Here is a 20,301-nt window from a genome sequence, read left to right on the forward strand (position 1 = left end):
CAACACGATAGCGGATTACTTAAGAGTAGATCTCAGCGCTTCGAAATCAGAAGCAGTTCTGCAGGCCCAACATTGGATAGAATTTATTGCGTTACTTATAAACATATCTGTAACCTTGTAGTTCTTTCTTACTGCGTGTTACGAAATACGCTGGTGGGCAACAAGTCAGGGTCCACTCTAGGGTTTGCACGTTCATGTTGGAATAGCCAGGTTTATGTGTTTCTCCTTAGTGGTATAAACCACGTTGTGCACGAAGAGTTGGAATATTAAGTAATTTGTGCCGCTCTTTGCATCGAATTCTTTGATCTTTGAAAAAATTGTATCGTCCGTCTTTCTTAACGAACAACCAGAATAGCAACGGATATGGAATTTTCATTGTGAATTATGGACCACAAGACAAGCCCGGTGTGTTCGTGTCCGATTTGGCTCCAAACGGTGCGGCTGCTCAGGTAACTATTTTTCCGACCCATTTCCTGTCATGTCTGGTGTAAACTGTATAAGACTTTGATACTTCCCTTTACTAAAGGCCTGCTAACTCTAGTGCATTCAACTTGATGAGATAACAATCTGTTCTCTCACTGGTGGACTACACGTTACCAGTGGAGGCCGGCCTTTCATCTTGATTTCCATTTGGACGTGTAACATCAAATTTCACCCAAGTCATTCTCTGCTTACATCTTAGCATGGTGAACTGTGCCCCAACGATCGGATACTGGCTGTGAATGGTCAGATCCAAACCGATTACGACTCAACGCTGTCCTTGATGAAACAGTCCACCACACGTGTTCGTCTGACAATTGCACGCCGAAAACCGGCCACACAATCACCTAGCAAGGCCGTCACCAAACCCGTGGCCACATCGTCACCAGCTCCAAGTGCTTTGACGAACGTACCTCTGGAGCGCCCCAAACCACCACCCATCATACCTGGCAGAGAGACCCTTGTTGAACTCACTCGTCATTCAGGAAGCTCTTGGGGCTTTTCGGTGGTCGGTGGGAAGGACACTGTGTTGGTAGGTTAACAAAAATTGTAAATCGCTCTTATTGTTCCTATGACACCCTAAGTTTACCGTTGGTCTCTAAGACCTGTTTAATTATGTTTGTCTACTGATTATGTCGCTAGTAATATCGATCGAAAACAGTTATCTCAGTGCAGAAAACGCCAGGACGTCTGTTCTGTGCATCTAGTAGTCCACGGATTTGTAGAAGCAAGGCGTACACTGACGAATTTGAGACAAAATGGTTTGCAGCATAGTGTACTACTTTTCTCGAGCAGGTTCAGCTGGTCAAACTAATTGCTGTTTAGCTTATGTTTCCGAGTCCTACCCGCAAAGTCATTATCGGGCTGCTCTAGCACTTTTAGTCAACCACTTGTGGCTTTTGGCGTAACATGGAGCTGGTTCGAATCTTCCTAGATCTTCCAGGTCTGTTGATGTAGTTTGACTTCACTTACGGAATGAAAACAGTTAAACTTTCTAAATCTGACTCCCGACATACTCATTAAATACCGCTTCTAAGAAGGCTTGTTTTTTTTTTGTTACTATGCCGGAATACATCCTCCGGAGATTTTGTCGTGTTTATTTTCATTCGTTTGATTTTAGTGAAGAAAGTGTAGGAGAAAGTCCTAGTTCTCAATAATGAAGCCGACAACCATTACACAGGTTCATCATGCCGCTCCAGTATGTGCTAACCAAAACTTGCGTTATTATTGAACAGATGGAGTTTTCACTTCAGAGAAAATGGAAACTTCTAGCTCGCTTTTAGAAAATCGTTTAGACCACGAGGGTATCCATGCAAATTTATTGCCTCAATGCAGAATTCAGTAGTTATTGATCGTCCTCCGTCACAGACACGTCCATCTCGGAGACATCTTGGAATCCCAAAAGGTGTTTCCTCTAACAGGGTCGCTTTAATAAAACCAGCTGTTCAGCCCTGATTACCGTCTTCTTGGTATCATGCTTTGGGAGTACAATTTGAAGATCTTCTATGAAATAGCTCTGCAGATAACTGTTTTTCAACCAAAGGATGCGCTTTTTTGTCTCTGACTTTCGTTTGAGAGTTCCCGTAATTACCTTCTGTATTGTTAACTGAGACAAGCAGGTGTGCCCAACTTCTCTAGCGTCAAGTTTTTGATTACACTCCGTTGATACGTACACTTCCGCCTCTATTGTTGTCTCAACGTTTTATTCCATCTAGGGGGGAATCCTTGTTCATGCAGTACATGACGATGGCATTGTTGCTGAAGACGGTCGTATTGCTGTTGGTGATCGACTTTTAGCGGTCAATGGCGTCGATCTACGTGACGCTGATCATGAAACCGGAAAGAAGGTAAGCAGTGCCTCATAGGTGGTCCGGATCTTTCTGTCACGTTCGCACACTTTAACCTATACATAAAATCCTATGAATCATTTTCCTATTTCTGCAGATAATCCGAAATGCAGGTGATTCCCTTCGTCTTCTCATTTATCGAGAGCCTCCGACATGTCTCGGGGAAACAGAACAACCACAGGAAATTGAGGTGACGATAGTGCGAAAACCAGGTGAAAGCCTTGGCTTGTCGCTCTTCGGTCGCTCACCCTATAGCACGGGCACCGCCATCGCTGCGATTGTAAGTTTTTCTCCTGTGATTAAATGATGTTAAATTAATCAGAAGTAGATCTATCAAGTCCGAACATCTCAAATGTGTGGTCTGTCTTTGTGGTTTCGCTTCTTTCGACTAGACCTTCGTTATCAACCATCTGCGTGTAGTGAGATCAACCTTGCTGCATACACATGTGTCTCCCCGCTCCGTAAAACAAGCATATGTCTGCTTGGGTAAAATGCGACGATGGTGCTAGTTAGTTTCGAAATTTTCTTCGGGCTAGATGGCTCAATGGTTAGAGCGCGGATTTACTGACCGGAAGGTCCGTGGTTCGAACCCCACCTCTGCATCTCGACTTCTCCTGTCTAGGCTTGAGCGACCTGACAGTATCCTAGCCCTCATGCTTTCTTCGGGTGGCATAGCAGCTAGTCATTGAAAGCTTAGCACTGCGGTGAGCAACTATGCTCTCTGGAACGTGTTTTGGCTTGCGTCTTCCTTCAGAGCCGTCTCTGTCTTGACTTCCCCCTTCTTCAGACACTCGTCGCTCCACTAGCTGAACAGAATTGATGGAACCCCGATGCGATGTATGGAAATGTAAAGATGTTTGTATTGCCCACTGTTTACTTTACTTTGTTTCTCACCTGAAGTTGAGTCGGCGTCTTGAACCGCGGCTATGAGTTCGCCTGTAGTATTCAGACAAATTTCGGTTTATCTGGCCTCAGGCTGTACACAACAGACAAGTGCGGGTGTTCAGCAAACGAATTAGCGATGTCTGCTCAGGTTTCCGGCCGACTAAAATGCCAATCTTGGCGTATTTTCAGAGTTCCCACTACTCTGTTTATATTGTTATGTGGACGGTGAAGAAAGTTTCAAATTCATTCCAGTTGACTTTGCTTGGTTAGCCATCCGAGGGTTGAGGTTGATGACTCGACAGTATCCCGATAATATTCCACCGCATGAGTCCAAAATATTCGTGTTCACCAGGCTTCATAGGTGTTAAGTAGGGTAGATTGGATGGTAGATCCTTTGTCAAGCTAGTCCTCTCCTGTGACACAATACGTACCTAATTTACCTGAGCGCTACCCATGCTTGTTTCAGGCAGATTATGGCTTCGTGCTCGGCGTATTTGATTGGGATGTCATTGATTCATGTGCATTCTTTATAAATGGTCATCCAGAACTGGATGCAGATGGGGAACACATTGATTTCTGGGACACTACCCTGACGGTAAAAATACACCAGTAGTTTTAGTTAAGGACCTTACGTAGACCGCGGTTATCAGCAGGGACCTTAGGCTTGTCCCCGATCGACACACTTTGTTTTTCACCCATTTGATAGCCCCATTCGACAGCGTGCTTCAATCATCTCCGAAGCTGCACGATGTTAGGCGTGCATGCCAGAACTAGGATTGATGACTCTTCATCATATACACGGAGTCATGCTTTTGCGTCAACAACCAGATTAGCTGTTTTAATTCATGAAGGCGGAACATATTCGAAAGCAAAGCCCATAAAAGTTGCATGTTCATATTGGCAACACTGTTCCAGAATAAGACAATTTTGAACGGTGCAGTCTGGACTGAGAGCTGCCCCATTTGAGCTGGGGTGTCACGATAGTTATCACAAACAGACAAACAGAGGTGCTTCATTCAGGTGAGACTATTGAGCCATCCCAGACCGAACAGGAGAAACCATAAAAAGATGCAGTGGAGAAGTTACTGGATGTTTGGCTTTTTTTTATGTGGATGGCTCCCACCGTTTAAGTATGCGGGACGATTTAGGCATGTTTGCCGCTGAAGGAAAAGTAGCTTCTTGTGTTCACCAACAACCGCTACGACGTCCCTACCAGCGGCCATGTCCGTATCTTTGCGATCCCGGTCTTTATTGACGGATTGTGTTGCTTGTGCGGCAATGATTCCTCCTTATTTTGGTTAGGTAGTGAGTTCCAATGTCCGACCATTGTGAAGGCCTAGTGTGGTTCCCCAAGTGCTCAGTGCGAGCGGCATAGACTGTAACATTTGGCATCCCCACTATATTGAAATCATCAAGCACAATCGTTCGGTCAGTAGTTGTGAAGGGTAGTAGTAATCTCTTGTAAGCCATCTCACCTACACGTCGATCGATTCGTGGACTGTCGTTTTTTGGAGGCGAAATATAACAGCCGACGGTCCTCGTATGAAGGTGTGTATCCAAGCTTCAAGCTTTCTACAGATTGCGTTAGATGGGGACTGGCATGTATTCTGGCAATCGCTCCTCCTCGGTTACTTGCTTCCACTCCCACGAAAGAAACGGTAATCCTTCATATTCGATGCTCATCCAGACCGCGCTAATACATAGTCCATCTGGTGAGCTGGTGTGGATGTCGTTTTGGTGCTTGTCAGAGTGTTGGAAGCATATATTGATAACATACAAGCGCTTGAGGCCAACACGCCCCGACGTAGTTTTAGCGACAAGTGCCTCTACCGTACTTTCAATTACATGACGCGTGAATCCGGTACAAGCAACCCAGCCACCAGAAGCTGTTAGCGCTTCTGTCAATGGTTTTTCGCAGGATGCTGCGGAATTCATCCTTGTTGCGCTGTTGAGAACCCAGTACAAGTGTGTTACGGCGGTAATTGAAGCATTTTGGGCGAAACCACTCATTTCGCAGTCCTAATCGCAGTGGACAGACCTGCGTTTTGGGCCGCTGTCGTAAAGCACCACCTTCCAACCTCCAGCAAAGATGCCATTTTAATCAGTGAACTGTATTCATCCCTGCCTCCTTGGTTTGCGCAGTAATTTGTGCTTCCAACCGTATCAAAACTGGACGATTTGGGTTCCTACAAGGTCAGCTTTCTGTTCACTGTTCTTAGCGAGAAGTTGTTGAATCCAACCTTACCGGGTGTTCTATTCTGATGAATCCCATCGACAGCATGACGTCAGTGTTCAACACCGACGCTTGACTGACGAATTGCGCTTATCTGATACAAGAAAAGTCCTGTCGTTTTCTCTTTGGTAGGTTCCTGGCACACCTGCCGCACAATGTGGTTTACTGAAGCCTGGTGATGTTGTTTTGGAAATTAATGGCCTTGATTATCGACTCGCTCAATATCAAGAGGTCGCCGCAGCTTTCAAAGTGAGTTTATTATGATGTTATAACATCCACTTGGTAGTACTATTGTGTTCGACTGAACATCCTCCATCCTCCAGGTGTGTTCACCAGAGGAGAGGAATATTTGGCCTGCTTTTTTGGGAGAACGTGGCTTCTTTTCATTGGTGCAGTGGAAGAGTAAAATGAGAGGTCTTTATTTGTGCGACAGTGAAACGTCATCGTGATCACTGATATTGATGTCCATGGTTGTTGGAGAACAGTGTTATGCATTCTCTAGGGAAATGAAACCTTTTCACATTGAATTATTGTACATTACTTAGACCTCTACTTGACATGACGATGCTACAATTTACCCATGTGTTCTGTTTGTTTAGGCTGCCTCCGGAGAAGTTAGACTCAAGGTTCAACGTGAGCCACCTTCCAGTCACCCAACACATCCTCCGCGTAAGCTGGCTGTGTTATCAGCGTGTTATTTGTGGTGTGAATCTCTCACTATAAATTTGTCCAGGTTGTTAGCGGTTTCTATATTGTGCCACGTGTACGGTTCGATCCCCTGTTTTGTTGAAAAGATGTATAATTCCACCCATGCATATTGAGTGTTTTCTGGATAATAATCACCCTCTCAAGACGGGTTGTTTGTTTTGACTTCACGAGGAACCAATGTAGTCCAACCAAAAGACAGGCTCCGAAGTCATCGCGATCAAAATCTAGAATTGCAATCGGAGATTCTATTCAAGCTGGCTTCAGCTTCATCAGCGGCTGACAGGCTATCACGTGACTGTTATTGTTTGAGAACGTTGCTACTGAGCTGGTTCTATCGGTACCTTCTAATTGTGTTAGACCTTGTCTTTTGGTTTGTTAGTTTTCAGACCTTTTTTTCTAGGACCTACAACACAGGAAAGACGTTCACTAACGCTTCATTATCAAAGAACTTTGGTAACGGCTTACTTGCTTTTCAAGTTGCTTTTTCAAGTTGATTTCTCTATGCTGTAGCGTCTTGTTGGTGCACATCGGTCTCATCTTCAACAGTAGAAGCAAGAGTGACGAGCTACTGCCAGATTGTAAGTCTCCTTGCTGGGACGCTCCATGGATGTAAGACGTATACTGTAAGGCTCTGTTGGAGATCTCGTGTCTTGATCCATATACTCTTCCCTAGTTTTGTATTCAATCGGCTTCTGAATTATTGGCCTAAGTATGGTCAACAGCTCAACTCTGCGATTGGAGATAATTTTGGTAACTCAAGTTTTACTGATTGCCGTTGATTTGTTTAGTTAGCGTAGCAGTTTGGTTTCAAGTGTTCCATCGTAGAAATGCTCACATCAACTACCCACGATCGGCCAAGATAAATAGGCCTTATATCGAGCTATGTGCGCACAAAAAGAACACGCATTTCCACTCAGAAGACACTTTCACTAAGAATGTACTGATGATCTCATCTCGATTGCAGTGTTTGTAACCAAATTGTCTAACTCAGCAAACAAATCAGCGGCCATCAGTTCAACTCTGCCTTGGTGCAAGCCGGACGGACAGGCACCTCTTGATGCAGTCTGTGCTCCGTACAGGCATTAATTGACTTGTTAATTTCTATCCACAGTGTTTGCGAATAGTGTGTGCCGCAGATCCGCTCCTTATCCACTGCCGTTTCTCCGCATTCAACCACTCAACAGGTTGTCTTTTCCGGACACCTCAGTTGCGTATTTTTTTGAAATAATTTTCCAGAACTGGTCACTATTCATCCGCAATAATGTTCTCTGGTTTTATTTTCACTTCCCTCCCTCTCCCCCTCTGTTGTGCTAAAACAATGGAACTTGTGCATGCGTCTGCCTCTCTACCATTTCGTTGGTGGCACGCTTGTGTCCGGTCCGTTTATTGTTGTGATCACGATGTTCATAACATCGAAAAGTGGCACTCATTTCGGCAGTGCTGCATGTTTAGCGGTGCTAGTGGGATTCGCGAGGTTGCATGCGATGTACATACAGTAGAGTCCTCCACACCCTTCATTGCATATACACCATTCCCAGCCAACCACCTACCTGTCTTTCATATTTGTACAGAAAAGAAACTGTCTCTGGCTGCCCTACACAACTCAATGGCTGACTAGACTGTTGCTGTCGTTGTTGAAAAAAAGACTGTTGTAGGCCACGTCTTTTCGTTTCCTTGTACCTTATCAATGGTGCTATTGTTAATTCCATGCCAGTCAGACTTTAAACAGTCCAGGAGAATGGGCCCTCTTCATAACATGTGGTAAGTAGTCGCACTAGTCGCGTGTACGGTCATCATTTTCCCCACACTTGCCTGTTTGTTTGCCGGTATATGTACTGAGGAGGCTCGTTTGCATGATTTGTTTCCCTGACCATAGATATTCGACTTCCATATTTTCCGTTCTCTTTCCAGCCGTTCCATCACACCGTCTAAAACTGTACGTGGTCGTGCTGCGTCGATCCGATCAGGAAGCGTCGCGAACAATCGGTTTTCAGCACGCATTGCTTGGGTCAAGCAATCTAGATTCTAGTTTCGGTCTTTCCATTCGTCAGGCCTCGCCGGAAGAGGTGTTGGAGACTGGGGGCAACTTGATTGTTGAGGATATCCTACCAGGTAGTCCGGCCGCCTTGTCGATCATGATTCAGGTTAGTTTCTTGATCCGGTATTTTTCCGGGTTGGTTTGAGCTTATTTGGAATGAATGGATTGTCTCTCGTTACACGTAAACCAGAATCGAGCTGATTGCATCCCACCGTTTGCCCGTCTAACTCAATCGTTAACCGGCCCAGTGTGTCCAAAACGGGCGATTGAAGTACGGAGCACCGGTTGAACGAATCGTCTTGAGGTTTGGACTAACAAAGATTCGCAAACTAAATGCGACTGAGTGCGTGAAGGACGATGCCATATGATTTTGATCAGTCTCCGTTGACACTTATCACATTCGCTTACGCCACAGTCTTCTCGCTTTCCTCCACGTGTTGCTGGCTAAGTTTCCGTTCTTTACTGTCGTGTGTATTGTGTGTTTCGGCTTCTTTAGTGTGCCAGGAGTATGTGAACTTATGATTGTGTGGCCTTCCGTATGCCACCCGGTACTAAAAACTACGGGCTTAGCTGCCAAGATGGGGTGACAAGAACGATTGTCCATTGGTTTAGATGCCATTGAATCAATCAAGTTATATCTCAGTGTGTGAACTTTATAATTCAATTGTCGGACCTAACATCGCAGAATGCTCGTATATTTATCAGACTACAGCAAGAAAGGAACGAGCTTATTTTGTGAGACACCACGCTTTTTGTACGTATCAAAATTGAATGCCAAAAGTTAACCGTGTTAGACACCCTCATAACCAAGCAGCTCTGGGATAGGTGTGTATCTGCACCCACTGAGATCCCATTGAAAAGTTTGAACCTTTTTTCTTCAGATGTATAGTGCATGGTAGAGACGATGGTACCGAGTAGAATCCATTCGTGTAGTTCTGTACCATGGAGACGTTTTATTATGTTTATGTAGAATATCCACTGACGAGTCTGTGTGCCCAAAAAGGATTGCAATGTCTAAAAATCAACGCGGTACTAGACAGTTCCGCAGCGTGAATGTACACTGAATGTGAATGTACACTGCGAGCCCCGTTTGTTTTTCTTTTAGAGTTTACCAACCTCCAAATGCGAACATGACCAAATCCATTCAGTGCGACAATAGCGGCATTCAACTGTTTTCCCGTTCATTGCTTTCAGTTTTACCGTCCAGTTTTACATCGGGCAAAAAATTAAAAAGCGCCCTAAAGCGTTTCCATTTGTATCAGTTGTTCTCTAGCTCAGCGGGGAAAAGTCTCACAAAAACGACTTAGAGCGTGCACCCCCTCATCAACGGAGAGCGCCTCAAGAAAGAGGATGATTGGCCGTTCCCTGGGGGTCCGCGCTCTCTGGTGTAGGATGGGGTGAATGCGAGGGAATAGAGCACTGGGCTGCATCGGCTCTCATATGGTATTGCTTTATATTCGCTTTATTCAGTGAAACTCTGGGCTGCTCTCGACATTGTCTATCTATATTATGACCATCAGGTGGGGAAGATGTAGACTGTATACAAAGAATATGCATATATGACCTTCAAAGAAAGTTTTTGATGACGGTTATCCATCTCTCATTTTGCATGTGCCTGGTCAAACGTAAACCTTTTAAGTTAGTCATCGTTGCACCCCTCTGAAAATGTACAACGTATACCCATTTTGAAAGCCTCCTCCCTCCATTTCTTTCAGCCAGGTGATCGACTTCTGACGGTTGACCGTGAACCTGTTGACTGGCTAAGACCAGATGAAGTTTTTAGTCTGTTGTCCGGTTTGACTGAATGTACCTTAGAACTCGGTCGACTACCTGTGGCACCGTACCCCGTGGATCCTGGTCTTTCAACCGCCTGTTTCCCCCAAGACGAACAGCCTCCCTACCCTTGTTCAGTAGAACTCCCGGAGATTTTTGATGTGGAGATGCCCATCATTGAACCACCTCCTGGTGTGCGATCGATGGATACACTAGAGGAAGAGAAGCCGCGTACTAATTTCAATCCAGGCGATCTTAGCATAGCGAAGAAGACTCATCTCTCCTCCACCTCATCCAGCATCAGTTCTACTGACGAAGCTGGTCAAATCGCTCAACGCTCGGCAGCGGGTTTTCAAGTTCGACAAGTCTGTTTGCCTCCAGCATTGCCGGGGTCTACCCTAGGGATTCGTCTTGCGAAGGCCCATGGAATTAGCGGTCCAGTAATAGTGCGGATTATGCCTGATTCAGTGGCTTCACAGACTCCTCTTAGAGTTGGAGATAGAATCCTTGGATTGGATGACAAACTGCTTCTTCTCTTAGACTCAGACACCACTCCACGTCAACTTTTGGCTCGTATCAAAGAAGCCTGGTTAGCTCGTGGGTCTTCATTAGAAAATCCCGTTCGTTTGACCGTGGTTGGCGCTTCCGATCATCAGACGCAGAACGGTGGTGTCTCTTCCGAGTCCGAAAACGATAGAGTTCCAGCTACGTCAACGATGAACGATGGGTTCCCGACTGAAGCAGCAAACCCGAGGAGCTTGCCTAAAATAAGTGGGTGCTTGGTTTTGATGTGTCCTCTTATTCTTACTTCATGACTGGTCATAACGGAGCACTGGTTGATTTTTTTCATCGCTCGGCATGCCACATACTATGACAGCATCTTTATCCCATATATATCAAGATGTAATGAGATCACTAAGTACACATAGCATGAACAGAACGACACGCCTGATGATGGATTGGAACCACCTGCCTCTCGTCTTTCAGACGGGTGCTCCACCAGCTGGGCTGTCGAAGACACTTGCTCTTTGTGTGGTGCATGTGCAGTTAAACCTCAAATGCGACCTGCCTCTGGTTTGCTGAACAACAGTTGCTCCAACAAATTTTCGTCTGCCAGTTTATATCAGAACCTTCTGAGTATCGTTATCCTATTGAAGCTCACTGCTCCCACTCGCACCTTAACTGCATGGTGGAGAATCAGCGTCCTCGATAGATCAGTTTGCACTTTGTTGTCTCTTTCTAACTATCCTTGGCTTCCTGTTCCTCCCAATGTAGTTATCAAAAAGTAGCTTAAGACAGACCTTTATGGAGACTAGGGAAAATTGCTACAACCGTAATAATGGATATACTACTGGAGTTTCCACGGAATCACGCTAGAATCTTATGAGGTTACAAGGAACACCATGATAATAATGCTCAATCCGGTTCCGATTGGCTCCCATTATGGCCAATCAGTGCGTGTCCTCATGTGGTCGCTGGCTCGGGATGTTAGGTTGTTCAGAGCGGCTTGCCTCAGGACATACCTCTACGGTAAACTGGAGGTCAGTGGTTAGGGTCTAAACTCCGGTGTCTTTGCGCTCATGTTATGTGTAGTTCTGATTTTGAGTTATATCCAACCCGCGTCTACTTTCTGGTGATAAGTCACCAGACACGACAAGTATTCAAATCTGAATGAGTCGAAATTCACCTTGGGCTTTATGGATAGATCGTCTGCTTGTGACCGCATCACGGGAGCACTGTGCAAATTTGAGTCACTCTTTTTATCGTTCCTTTTTCAGACGGTCCTTTGCCTGCAAGTCGTAATCCGCCCAACTCACAATCCTATCCTACCCTCCATGGACTTGTTGTCTACGGTCGCGAAGAGGACGAAGGAACGCTAGCTGTGCCCGGTGCGGCCCCTGCCACATACACGGGCATCAAACGTACATCTCTCAGTTGAGCTGCTGATACCCCTTCACATACACACACAAACTCCGCTGCTACTCCAGTGCAATTCTGTGCTTTGTTCATCATACGTTTCGGAATACAAAAGCAAACGACGAACTGATAGCCTTGTGTAACGGACAAAATCTGCAAGCCCACATTCATGGACAGGTGCGCAATCCGCCCCCGCCCCCCATAGACTAGTTTCGTTACGATCAAATTTTGTATATTCTAGGTAGTTTCTCTCTATAGATCCAAAAACACATTAGAAACAGTCCTGTGTATTTCTCATCAACAACGCTACTCATTCCTTGCCTATTTTTCTATTCGATACAATGATCCTGTTTTATTTCTGTGTACGAATCGAAGTTACCTGCGCCTTAGCCTAGCGCTTGTTGTCACCATCACCTAACATTGAAACGTCACAGGGTGCTGTTTTCTTGCTATCTTCGGTTTTCTTTTTTTTGCGAAAAATGCTCGCTCATTATGTGTGCTCTTGCACTCATCGCATCTCATCATCCTTATCAATCTATCCCCCCCAAAGCCCTATTTTTGGTGATTTTTTTCCGGAAGTGTATTTCTAATAGTCGTGAGAATATTTGCCGGTACAACGAATTGTGGTCCATTGCGACCTTTATTTCTCCGATTGAGGGAGCTTGGCTAAGTCCAATGGTTATTTGCTAGTCACAATGTAAGATATCATGCATAGACTAATTCCCATCACAGCTCATTCTTTATTACTGTGATGTTACATTTTTCCATCGAGAATGACATTCGCAAATGTTGATGACCTCATGTGGATGAGAAGGCCGGAGAACTGCAGAACAGTCGGCGCGCCAAGTAAGATCACGTGATGTCACGCTGGCGAGGAGTAAATTATTATATATATATATATATATATATATATATCGGGTGAATCACAATTGGAAAGGTAATATTAACGGAAGTTGGGCGCACTGTGGAACTGGGTAAGAGAAAATAGAATAGTAATGAGACTGGTTTACCTCCCAGTTCGTGCTTAATGAGGTGGGGGGGGGGGAACCGAGTTGAACTGCATTCTGGAAACGAAACGAGTTTGTGATATACTGCTGCCAGCAGTTTTTTGTTCAATAAGACCAGTGCTGAACCGGATACTTATCGATGTTCTGGTGAGCAACTCTCACCGTTTCTCAATGTCTATTGTTTACTTTGACTGGGGAGGTGCTTTATACAAACCCCAGCGTGCTCATTGAGGTATCTCCTTTTGATCAGATGAACCAGCGTAAACAAATCTTGGTTGGATTGATTTCCATGGGCTCGAAAGCTGTCATCTACCAGGACTTGTCTCATTGATAGTGTGGTCCATTGACAACACAGATTCTTAGTTCAGGAAATGTCTGATCTATTGTCGTCGTACCCAAAAGTGTATCAACGAATGTTCAAGGAAACAAGCTGATAATTTCAGGAAATAAATCGCAAATATTTCATCCATTTGGGAAGTAAATTTAGTAAATTTTCAATTTGTCGAAACAGCAATCAACACCCTAGATAGCAGCACTGTTCTGATCTAGTCAGTCAGGAATTCAAGTGCGATAAGAATGCTGCTCCGTACACAGAAGCACACCCCCGACCTTCAGGTCTGCGTGAATTTGTACCGTCCGGACGCTGTGGTTAGCTATGACACGAATCATACCATTGCAGCACATAAGTGGATATCCGCGCAAACGTTTGCTCTAAAGTCTATTGAGCTTGTTCATCTTCAACACCTTAACTACAACCTAGACGTGTGAAAACCTAGGTTCTGTTAACCGGATTGCAAGTATGCATCGACAGAGAGCTGAACGTGTGTGGCACAATGGTACTGGTCAGTTGAAATCGGTCTTACGTACCACTGATTTGGCAGTGGAACAAAACCCAGTTCTGGCACCAGAACCAGGCAGATCAATGTTAATGAACAAGTCTCGTTAACCACGGAATGCCATATTCATTTTTCTCCAGGTTTGAGCTTCGAATTCGACTTTCATCTGTTCTACTCTCGCTAACTTCTTCAAACCCAGCATGATCTGTACAGATTTCCTTAGAAACCATTGATTAGATGGCGACCGACGATACCTATGCTGTGATACATTCGAATAAGGTTTTTGTTTAGTTTTGTGCATCCGATTGCTTTTTACAGGTTTTAAATCAACCTACACAGATGTAGAGTGATTCTCCGTAGCAAACTGTGAAAACACAGTCAACCTTCGTCGAAAGGCGTTGAGCTAACTGTCTTGATTCCGGAACAACCACCGAGGGAACCGTTTGGCTATGGTCTTTGTAAGTAGTAAGGCTTGTAGACCCAGCGAAGCCAATCAATGGCCAAAGGTTTGGGGGCGACCAATCGCTCATTGTGAAACGCAGGTGGTAAATGCAAACGGTGTATCGGAAACACCTGTCCTAATAGACTAGTAGCGGCAAGCCACATCCGCAATTGAACCGGGATAACGTCGACGTGGTGTGTGCGCCATTCATCTATCAGTGATAGCACCCGTATTCAATCCGCTAATTGTTTGAAACTAAATCCGGCACTTGAGATCTATATCTTATATTGTTGGGTCGATAGAGCTCAAAATGCACACGGAACTACATAGACTCCTTTCCCAAAAAGTCCCGCCTCACATTGGTAGCCATGAAACTCAGCTACGAAAGTGAGTACCATCAGCGACTGTAAAGATGACCGAATAGCGCACTATTTAATGTTTCAAACAGTCTGATATGAGACCGCAATTTCGTCAGGCTACTCAGAGGTTCCTTGTCGGTTTGGAGCATCACCCCCGATGCTGCCGTCACGAAGAGACTGGACCTTACCGTGGTGTGACGGTTTGCGCACCTCAGCGATCCATTGAGCTATACTGGAGAGTGGAGTGTGACACTCACAGAGTCTCTCACACCAGGTTGGTCAATGGTTAGAGGTCTGACGAACACAGTCTCCTGGTCCTCCAGGTTGGGGGTTGGAACATGTATGGCGACTTGTTCCGTAGAAATGGTAATGCATTTGCATTTCCCGCCAAACACCGCTGCCTTGCGGTTAGGCTTTTGAGCCAAAGGCTTTGGTTGAGGACCCTAATCGTCCTCCTGTCTAGGTGTGGGCGCCCTGGCAGTATCCCAGCCCACGTACAACCATGAATTGCACATACACGGATAAACTCATGCCACATCGGTTTGGAGCAAAACTGGCGCATATGGAGTGCCTCAATCAACGTCAAAAAAGCTTGGTGGAAATGAGTCTCTCTGTGCCCACATTATGCCTCCACAACGATTTGCATGTGGATAACATATCGGTACGAACTGGACGCCAGTACTTGTGCGAGTTGGTAAAAAACCGCACAACTTTCCTGCGTTCAAATAATATATTAGAGCAACTTTCACATTTTAGGGACCTCTCCGCAATTTTCCCATTTCTGACAACTATCCTGAGAAATAAGTGAAGTTGTACTGTTGAAATTCAAGACTGGTTTCCTTGAACTTTCCTTCAGACTGAAGCAAAGAATTTGACCCTATTGTGCAGAACTTCCAGGACACTTTCTGGTGCAGTTTATTTTAACTTGGTGAGCTTCTGTAGTGGAAAGTCATAGGAAAATTTAACAAATTGAATTAGGTGCAGAAGCGGTATCTTTTTCTCCTGTTTTGCTGTTATCGGTAATTATGAGGTGCGACTGGGGAAATAAAACTACATCCATAGCCATATATGCTAAGTTTCTCATGACCATTTTGTGGGAATTGGATGTAAGTTCCCTGTGGGAGGTGAGGCGAGGGAAGCGGTCACTAAACTGTTGTGGACCTCCCAATGGAATATGTTGAGGTCGAAGAGCTACTGTATTGTTCCTTGGCTTTTTGGTGCGCCCGCTGTGGCATGTTCGGGCAGACGATATGTGCTCATCACAACCGTGGGCAACGAAGCACAGAGTTATCCAGAAGCTCAACCTAGCTCCATCGTGACCGAACGTCGGTGGGAATGCGATTCACAAGTTTCCAACATTCTCTAAGAAATCAAAAACCTCGATAAAAAAAGTAAAGGATGTGGGTTATTCTACGATGTACTCAGTTGACAGCGTTTGCTCACCTGTTAAGAAATGAAGCACTCTTTGGCAGTGTCGTGGATTCCAAAAAAAAGTTGGATATGTCAGGGCTGTCTTATACTTCCTTGACATTCAACCTTGTCATTAGGACGACTAGAATACAAACCATAGCCGCCAGGGAGGAACTAATGGGCTAACATCACGCTAGGAACGCCGTTTCTTAGTCCAACGATCATTGATTCGAACGTTCCAACCAAAATGGAATGTCGAAAGTGATACCTTGTTATTGGAATTGTTTTGAGCTTCGGGAGTGCAAAGTATTGTTCCGTGATCTTCCAACCGTCTGTCTCCTGGAAGCCCCAGGTTTTATTGACAAGAAACAACTGTAGGAGTTGTCCTACGTGCATCCTCCGACCTGAAGACCTCAAGTGCTTATAGGAAATCTGGTTACTCGTGCCTTCTGGCACAGCAGGTCATAGGCAGATGCACTGTGTCCGCAGAGAAATGGTGCCCAAGCCCTTGAGTGATAATGAATAAGTCATTTAAAGAACACATAAGACTTACGAAGTTGAGGTGTCCGGGTCATATCAAGCACTCCCAATCAGCATCTACCAGAGATGAAGTGCTGTCCCTGGTCCAAATCCTCATCGAATAAGAGTTCGCGGGGATAAAAAAATAAGATAACAGTCGGAACTGAAAACAGTTTTGGTTTTGGCATCTTCCAGGTTGGGATCTACATTATCACTTCTGTACAACTCCATAAACTCTGGATTAAACCACACGTAACCTAGGCTACCTAATGTTTCTTGACGGGACCGCCCAGTTAGTTTCTTGTGGTGTGATTGACAAGTCTGTATTCGACAAGTCTGGCGCGTTCAAAGGTACGAACACATTGTTGATCGTTTTTCCTTAGAACGATGGAGCACCTTGTACTCAGGCCCTAAACTTCCCTATCCTTTTCGCTCTGTAATACTGTTTTTAATGGCAGTTAAGAGCCGGTGATCGCGGGAGAAGCATAGACATCTCTTCAAAGTGTCTGACCATCTCATTTGGAATATCATCTACTGTTTGCCATTCCCCGTCATCAATCATATGGTTATCGTTGTACGAGAGTGAAGAACCAATGTCCACATCCGGTGTTGATGTCAATGATAGTGAACCACGAGCACACCGAGATATGTCTGTGAAATATGGTAAAAACCCTCTGTTGCGAGCACTTCCATACAGTGAACAATCTGACCCGTTCGGTTGAACTCCTGATTTCCCATCTCTTCGTTAAAGACCACAAAAGGCTAGCTAAACCACAGCGAAAACCCCCCTAGGACGAGCGCCCTGACCAGTCCCACCACTATTCATTCCACACAGGCTTTACTGTACAATACTCTCTACTCGAAGAAAAACGTTCAGGGGATACCGGAATTTCCTTTCGAAAAGAACACTAGTAAAGAGCTTCGCAAAGTTCAAAGTCGAAGTGACTGGATTTTTATTGTACAAAGCTCACGCCTACGACTCCTGTAACGACAACACCCATCCCGGAAGCTTTTTTATGCGTAATCCGAAACGCAGGTAGCTTTTTGGATGTGATAGACATCAATTAGCGTCAACACCACAACCCAGGGTGCGTTGTCGGTCAAACGATGATTGATAAATCACAACATCGAGAAGTACATACGGACAAACAAGTAGACACATGACGACTAAATCAGCAATGCTCCCGTTTGCGTGGATTATTTGATTAGCTCCACCGTGACAATTCAGTAAAACTACTCCACCGTGACAATTCAGGAAAACTAGGTTTTCGGACAACAAGTAGGCTAGTCGTTCTACGCTCGACGGTTGTACTATGAGGGCTGTCCAATCCCAAAGATATCCCAGTTGCATTTTTGCGTATCGTCCTAGGTAGTGCACATAGATTAGCGTGAATGTTTTCATTTGACGGCGGTTTACTAATACAACACATTAGCATGAAGTAGCAACTGCACTTAAAATTCGAATCTTTGAAGACCTTGACGACGTGCGAAAGTTACCAAAAGGCGAAGTTATTCATCCCGGTGAACTATTTTAACATTTGTCAGCAGTTGAGGATACAAATGTCAGCAAATCACCAGTGTCAACACTGGCATATGGTATTCTGCAACTCGGTGATTTAATTGCTCGGCTCGATCGGTGTTGTAACTTGCTAACGGCAGTTCAACTTCTATGTCGGTCGTTGGCTTCCTGCTCCGCCCATTGCAGTACATCGAATGGTACAGTAGCTTGAGGCAGTCCTTAATGGAGATAAAAGATTACTACAACCGTATTTATAGGATCATCACAGAATGTTCCACGAGGCCGTACTAGAATCTTCATGAAGGGGGAAAGAAGGGCCGAGCTATAAATGCTCCATCTGATTGGCTGACAGTCTGACAAATCAAGATGACTTCGTCTGGTTCGTAGCCTGCGCGTGATGTTCCGGCTCGCCTCCGGATCATTTCAAGAGCGCGGAATTTCTCTCACTGCAATTCAACTTTGTAGAAACGACCCCACCAGACCGCAACGTTTTATTCACATCTTACGAGGAAACGCTACAACAAAACTGTCCCGTCAGCAACTCAAATCTACCGGGTAATGAAGTGCCAAGAACCGCCAACAAAAAAAGCCGACGCGATGAACCGTAATGACGTATCCTTTACGGTCCATCAAAACGGTGCCTGACGCAGACTGTGGTCCTTTAACACCTTAAATCGGTTTTGTCCAGAAACAGAGAGATCAAGAACATAAAGTTGGCGGAAACTCTGGAACTGCGTCTACCTGAGGAGCACCACGAAAGACCAAAGCAGTCATGGGGTACCGAAGCTTCCAGCAAACTTATGTACAGTCTGTCCATTCAGGAGATTCTTCTATGTTTGGCTAGACTTTGTTAGGGTTCAACCAACGACACTTTAGATGAAACCTACTTCATGTATTTCCACACTTTATACCCTCCATCGTGCCAGCTGGTTTTCAGTGATCTTAGCTGTCCAGAAACAGAGAGATCAAGAACATAAAGTTAGTTGGCGGATTGGAACTGCGTCTACCTGAGGAGCACCACGAAAGACCAAAGCAGTCATGGGGTACCGAAGCTTCCAGCAAACTTATGTACAGTCTGTCCATTCAGGAGATTCTTCTATGTTTGGCTAGACTTTGTTAGGGTTCAACCAACGACACTTTAGATGAAACCTACTTCATGTATTTCCACACTTTATACCCTCCATCGTGCCAGCTGGTTTTCAGTGATCTTAGCCTGCAGTCCTACCACAACCCAAACATTAAATGCTTACATCTCTTCGAAATTGCTGTCATGGTGACTACGTATTCAATTCAAATATGACGACAGTAGGACGTTGAATAAGACTTTCAGTTCTTAGGCTCAGAAACTATGCACCGAGATGCAATGGTCCCAGCCAATACGCCTTCGTTCACCAAGGATGAGAACAAAAAAATGAGAGGCACGCATTGGAGGTAATGGCACAAGCGGCTCATTAACCTAGTGGTTAAGGTCATCTAATGTGGTAGGCAGTGAGAGCAACGCAGTGAAGGTGGAAGCTTGGACGCAAGACCACTATTGGCTGCATGACACAGTCATATCTGTCAAGGTCACTAACTATTGATTTGTCTTGTGCAAGGGCTCCCAGTCGGGGAGGGAAGGCTATTGCTAACGCAACGTGGACAAGCCATGAACTAACTGCCACAGGATTCTCTCCATTGGAGCCATATGAGGCGAACGGTCTTCTGACATAGAAAACACATGGCCTAGCCAGGGTAACCTGTAAAGTGCGACCAGCTGATCTATCTTCCAGAAGAATCACCTGGCATGCTTCAGCATTACTGACCTGATGTTCCGTATACGACCGTCCCGTTAAGGTGATCTCAAACTTTCGACTCTTCGGAGTGCTAGATATTTGGAACGCTTAGGCATCTGTGACGGAATGTATGCTCATAGTTATCCCACTATGTCTGCTCGAACCTGGTCCACAAGTCGAAGGTTTCCGAATTTGTGCATTCGTCCTTGTAGACCACATATGATTGGACCAAAGAACAACTCATCAATCAGTTCAATCAATTATCAGCAATAAACTGTCTGCTATAGGCACAATGGTTCCAGCTGCTACAGTTTCGATCACTAGAAAGTGGGAGAGTATAGCCAATCCTTGGAGGCGATGACATGTTTGATTCGTTGGGGAACTTGTGACTACGCATTGAGGGCGATAGCTTTGATGTGTGAGCATTACTGACCGCGCGATTAGGTCATTTCTGCCAGTGTTAGTAACCACTGATGAACTGAGTCCCGGGGTTCCCACAAGTAGAATCATTGCAGCAAAGAATCCCAACCACCACGACAATGTAACAGCTTTAGGT

At 45.1% G+C, this 20,301-nt stretch overlaps 2 protein-coding genes across 2 annotated transcripts in view; one reads left to right on the forward strand and one right to left on the reverse strand.

The window, feature by feature from the left end:
• T265_04658 (hypothetical protein) overlaps nt 1–12,604 on the forward strand; it is a gene marked incomplete at both ends in the record, with an annotated part of 70,512 nt that extends 57,908 nt beyond the window's left edge. Inside the window, 9 exons of the mRNA XM_009169449.1 lie at nt 351–449; nt 683–1,012; nt 2,196–2,327; nt 2,425–2,607; nt 5,578–5,694; nt 6,045–6,114; nt 8,065–8,297; nt 9,907–10,735; nt 11,743–12,604. Of these exons, the coding sequence (XP_009167713.1) occupies nt 351–449; nt 683–1,012; nt 2,196–2,327; nt 2,425–2,607; nt 5,578–5,694; nt 6,045–6,114; nt 8,065–8,297; nt 9,907–10,735; nt 11,743–11,903 (2,154 nt within the window). The remainder of the gene's footprint in view (nt 1–350; nt 450–682; nt 1,013–2,195; nt 2,328–2,424; nt 2,608–5,577; nt 5,695–6,044; nt 6,115–8,064; nt 8,298–9,906; nt 10,736–11,742) is intronic.
• On the reverse strand, nt 4,797–5,147 carry T265_04660 (hypothetical protein; the record flags this gene model as incomplete). Its single annotated transcript, XM_009169451.1, has 1 exon — nt 4,797–5,147. The coding sequence occupies one exon, from the start codon at nt 5,145–5,147 to the stop codon at nt 4,797–4,799; it is 351 nt and encodes a 116-aa protein (XP_009167715.1).
• Nucleotides 12,605–20,301: the final 7,697 nt, after the last annotated feature.

Source organism: Opisthorchis viverrini, assembly GCF_000715545.1.
Source record: "Opisthorchis viverrini unplaced genomic scaffold opera_v5_80, whole genome shotgun sequence".
Taxonomy (NCBI): domain Eukaryota; kingdom Metazoa; phylum Platyhelminthes; class Trematoda; order Opisthorchiida; family Opisthorchiidae; genus Opisthorchis; species Opisthorchis viverrini.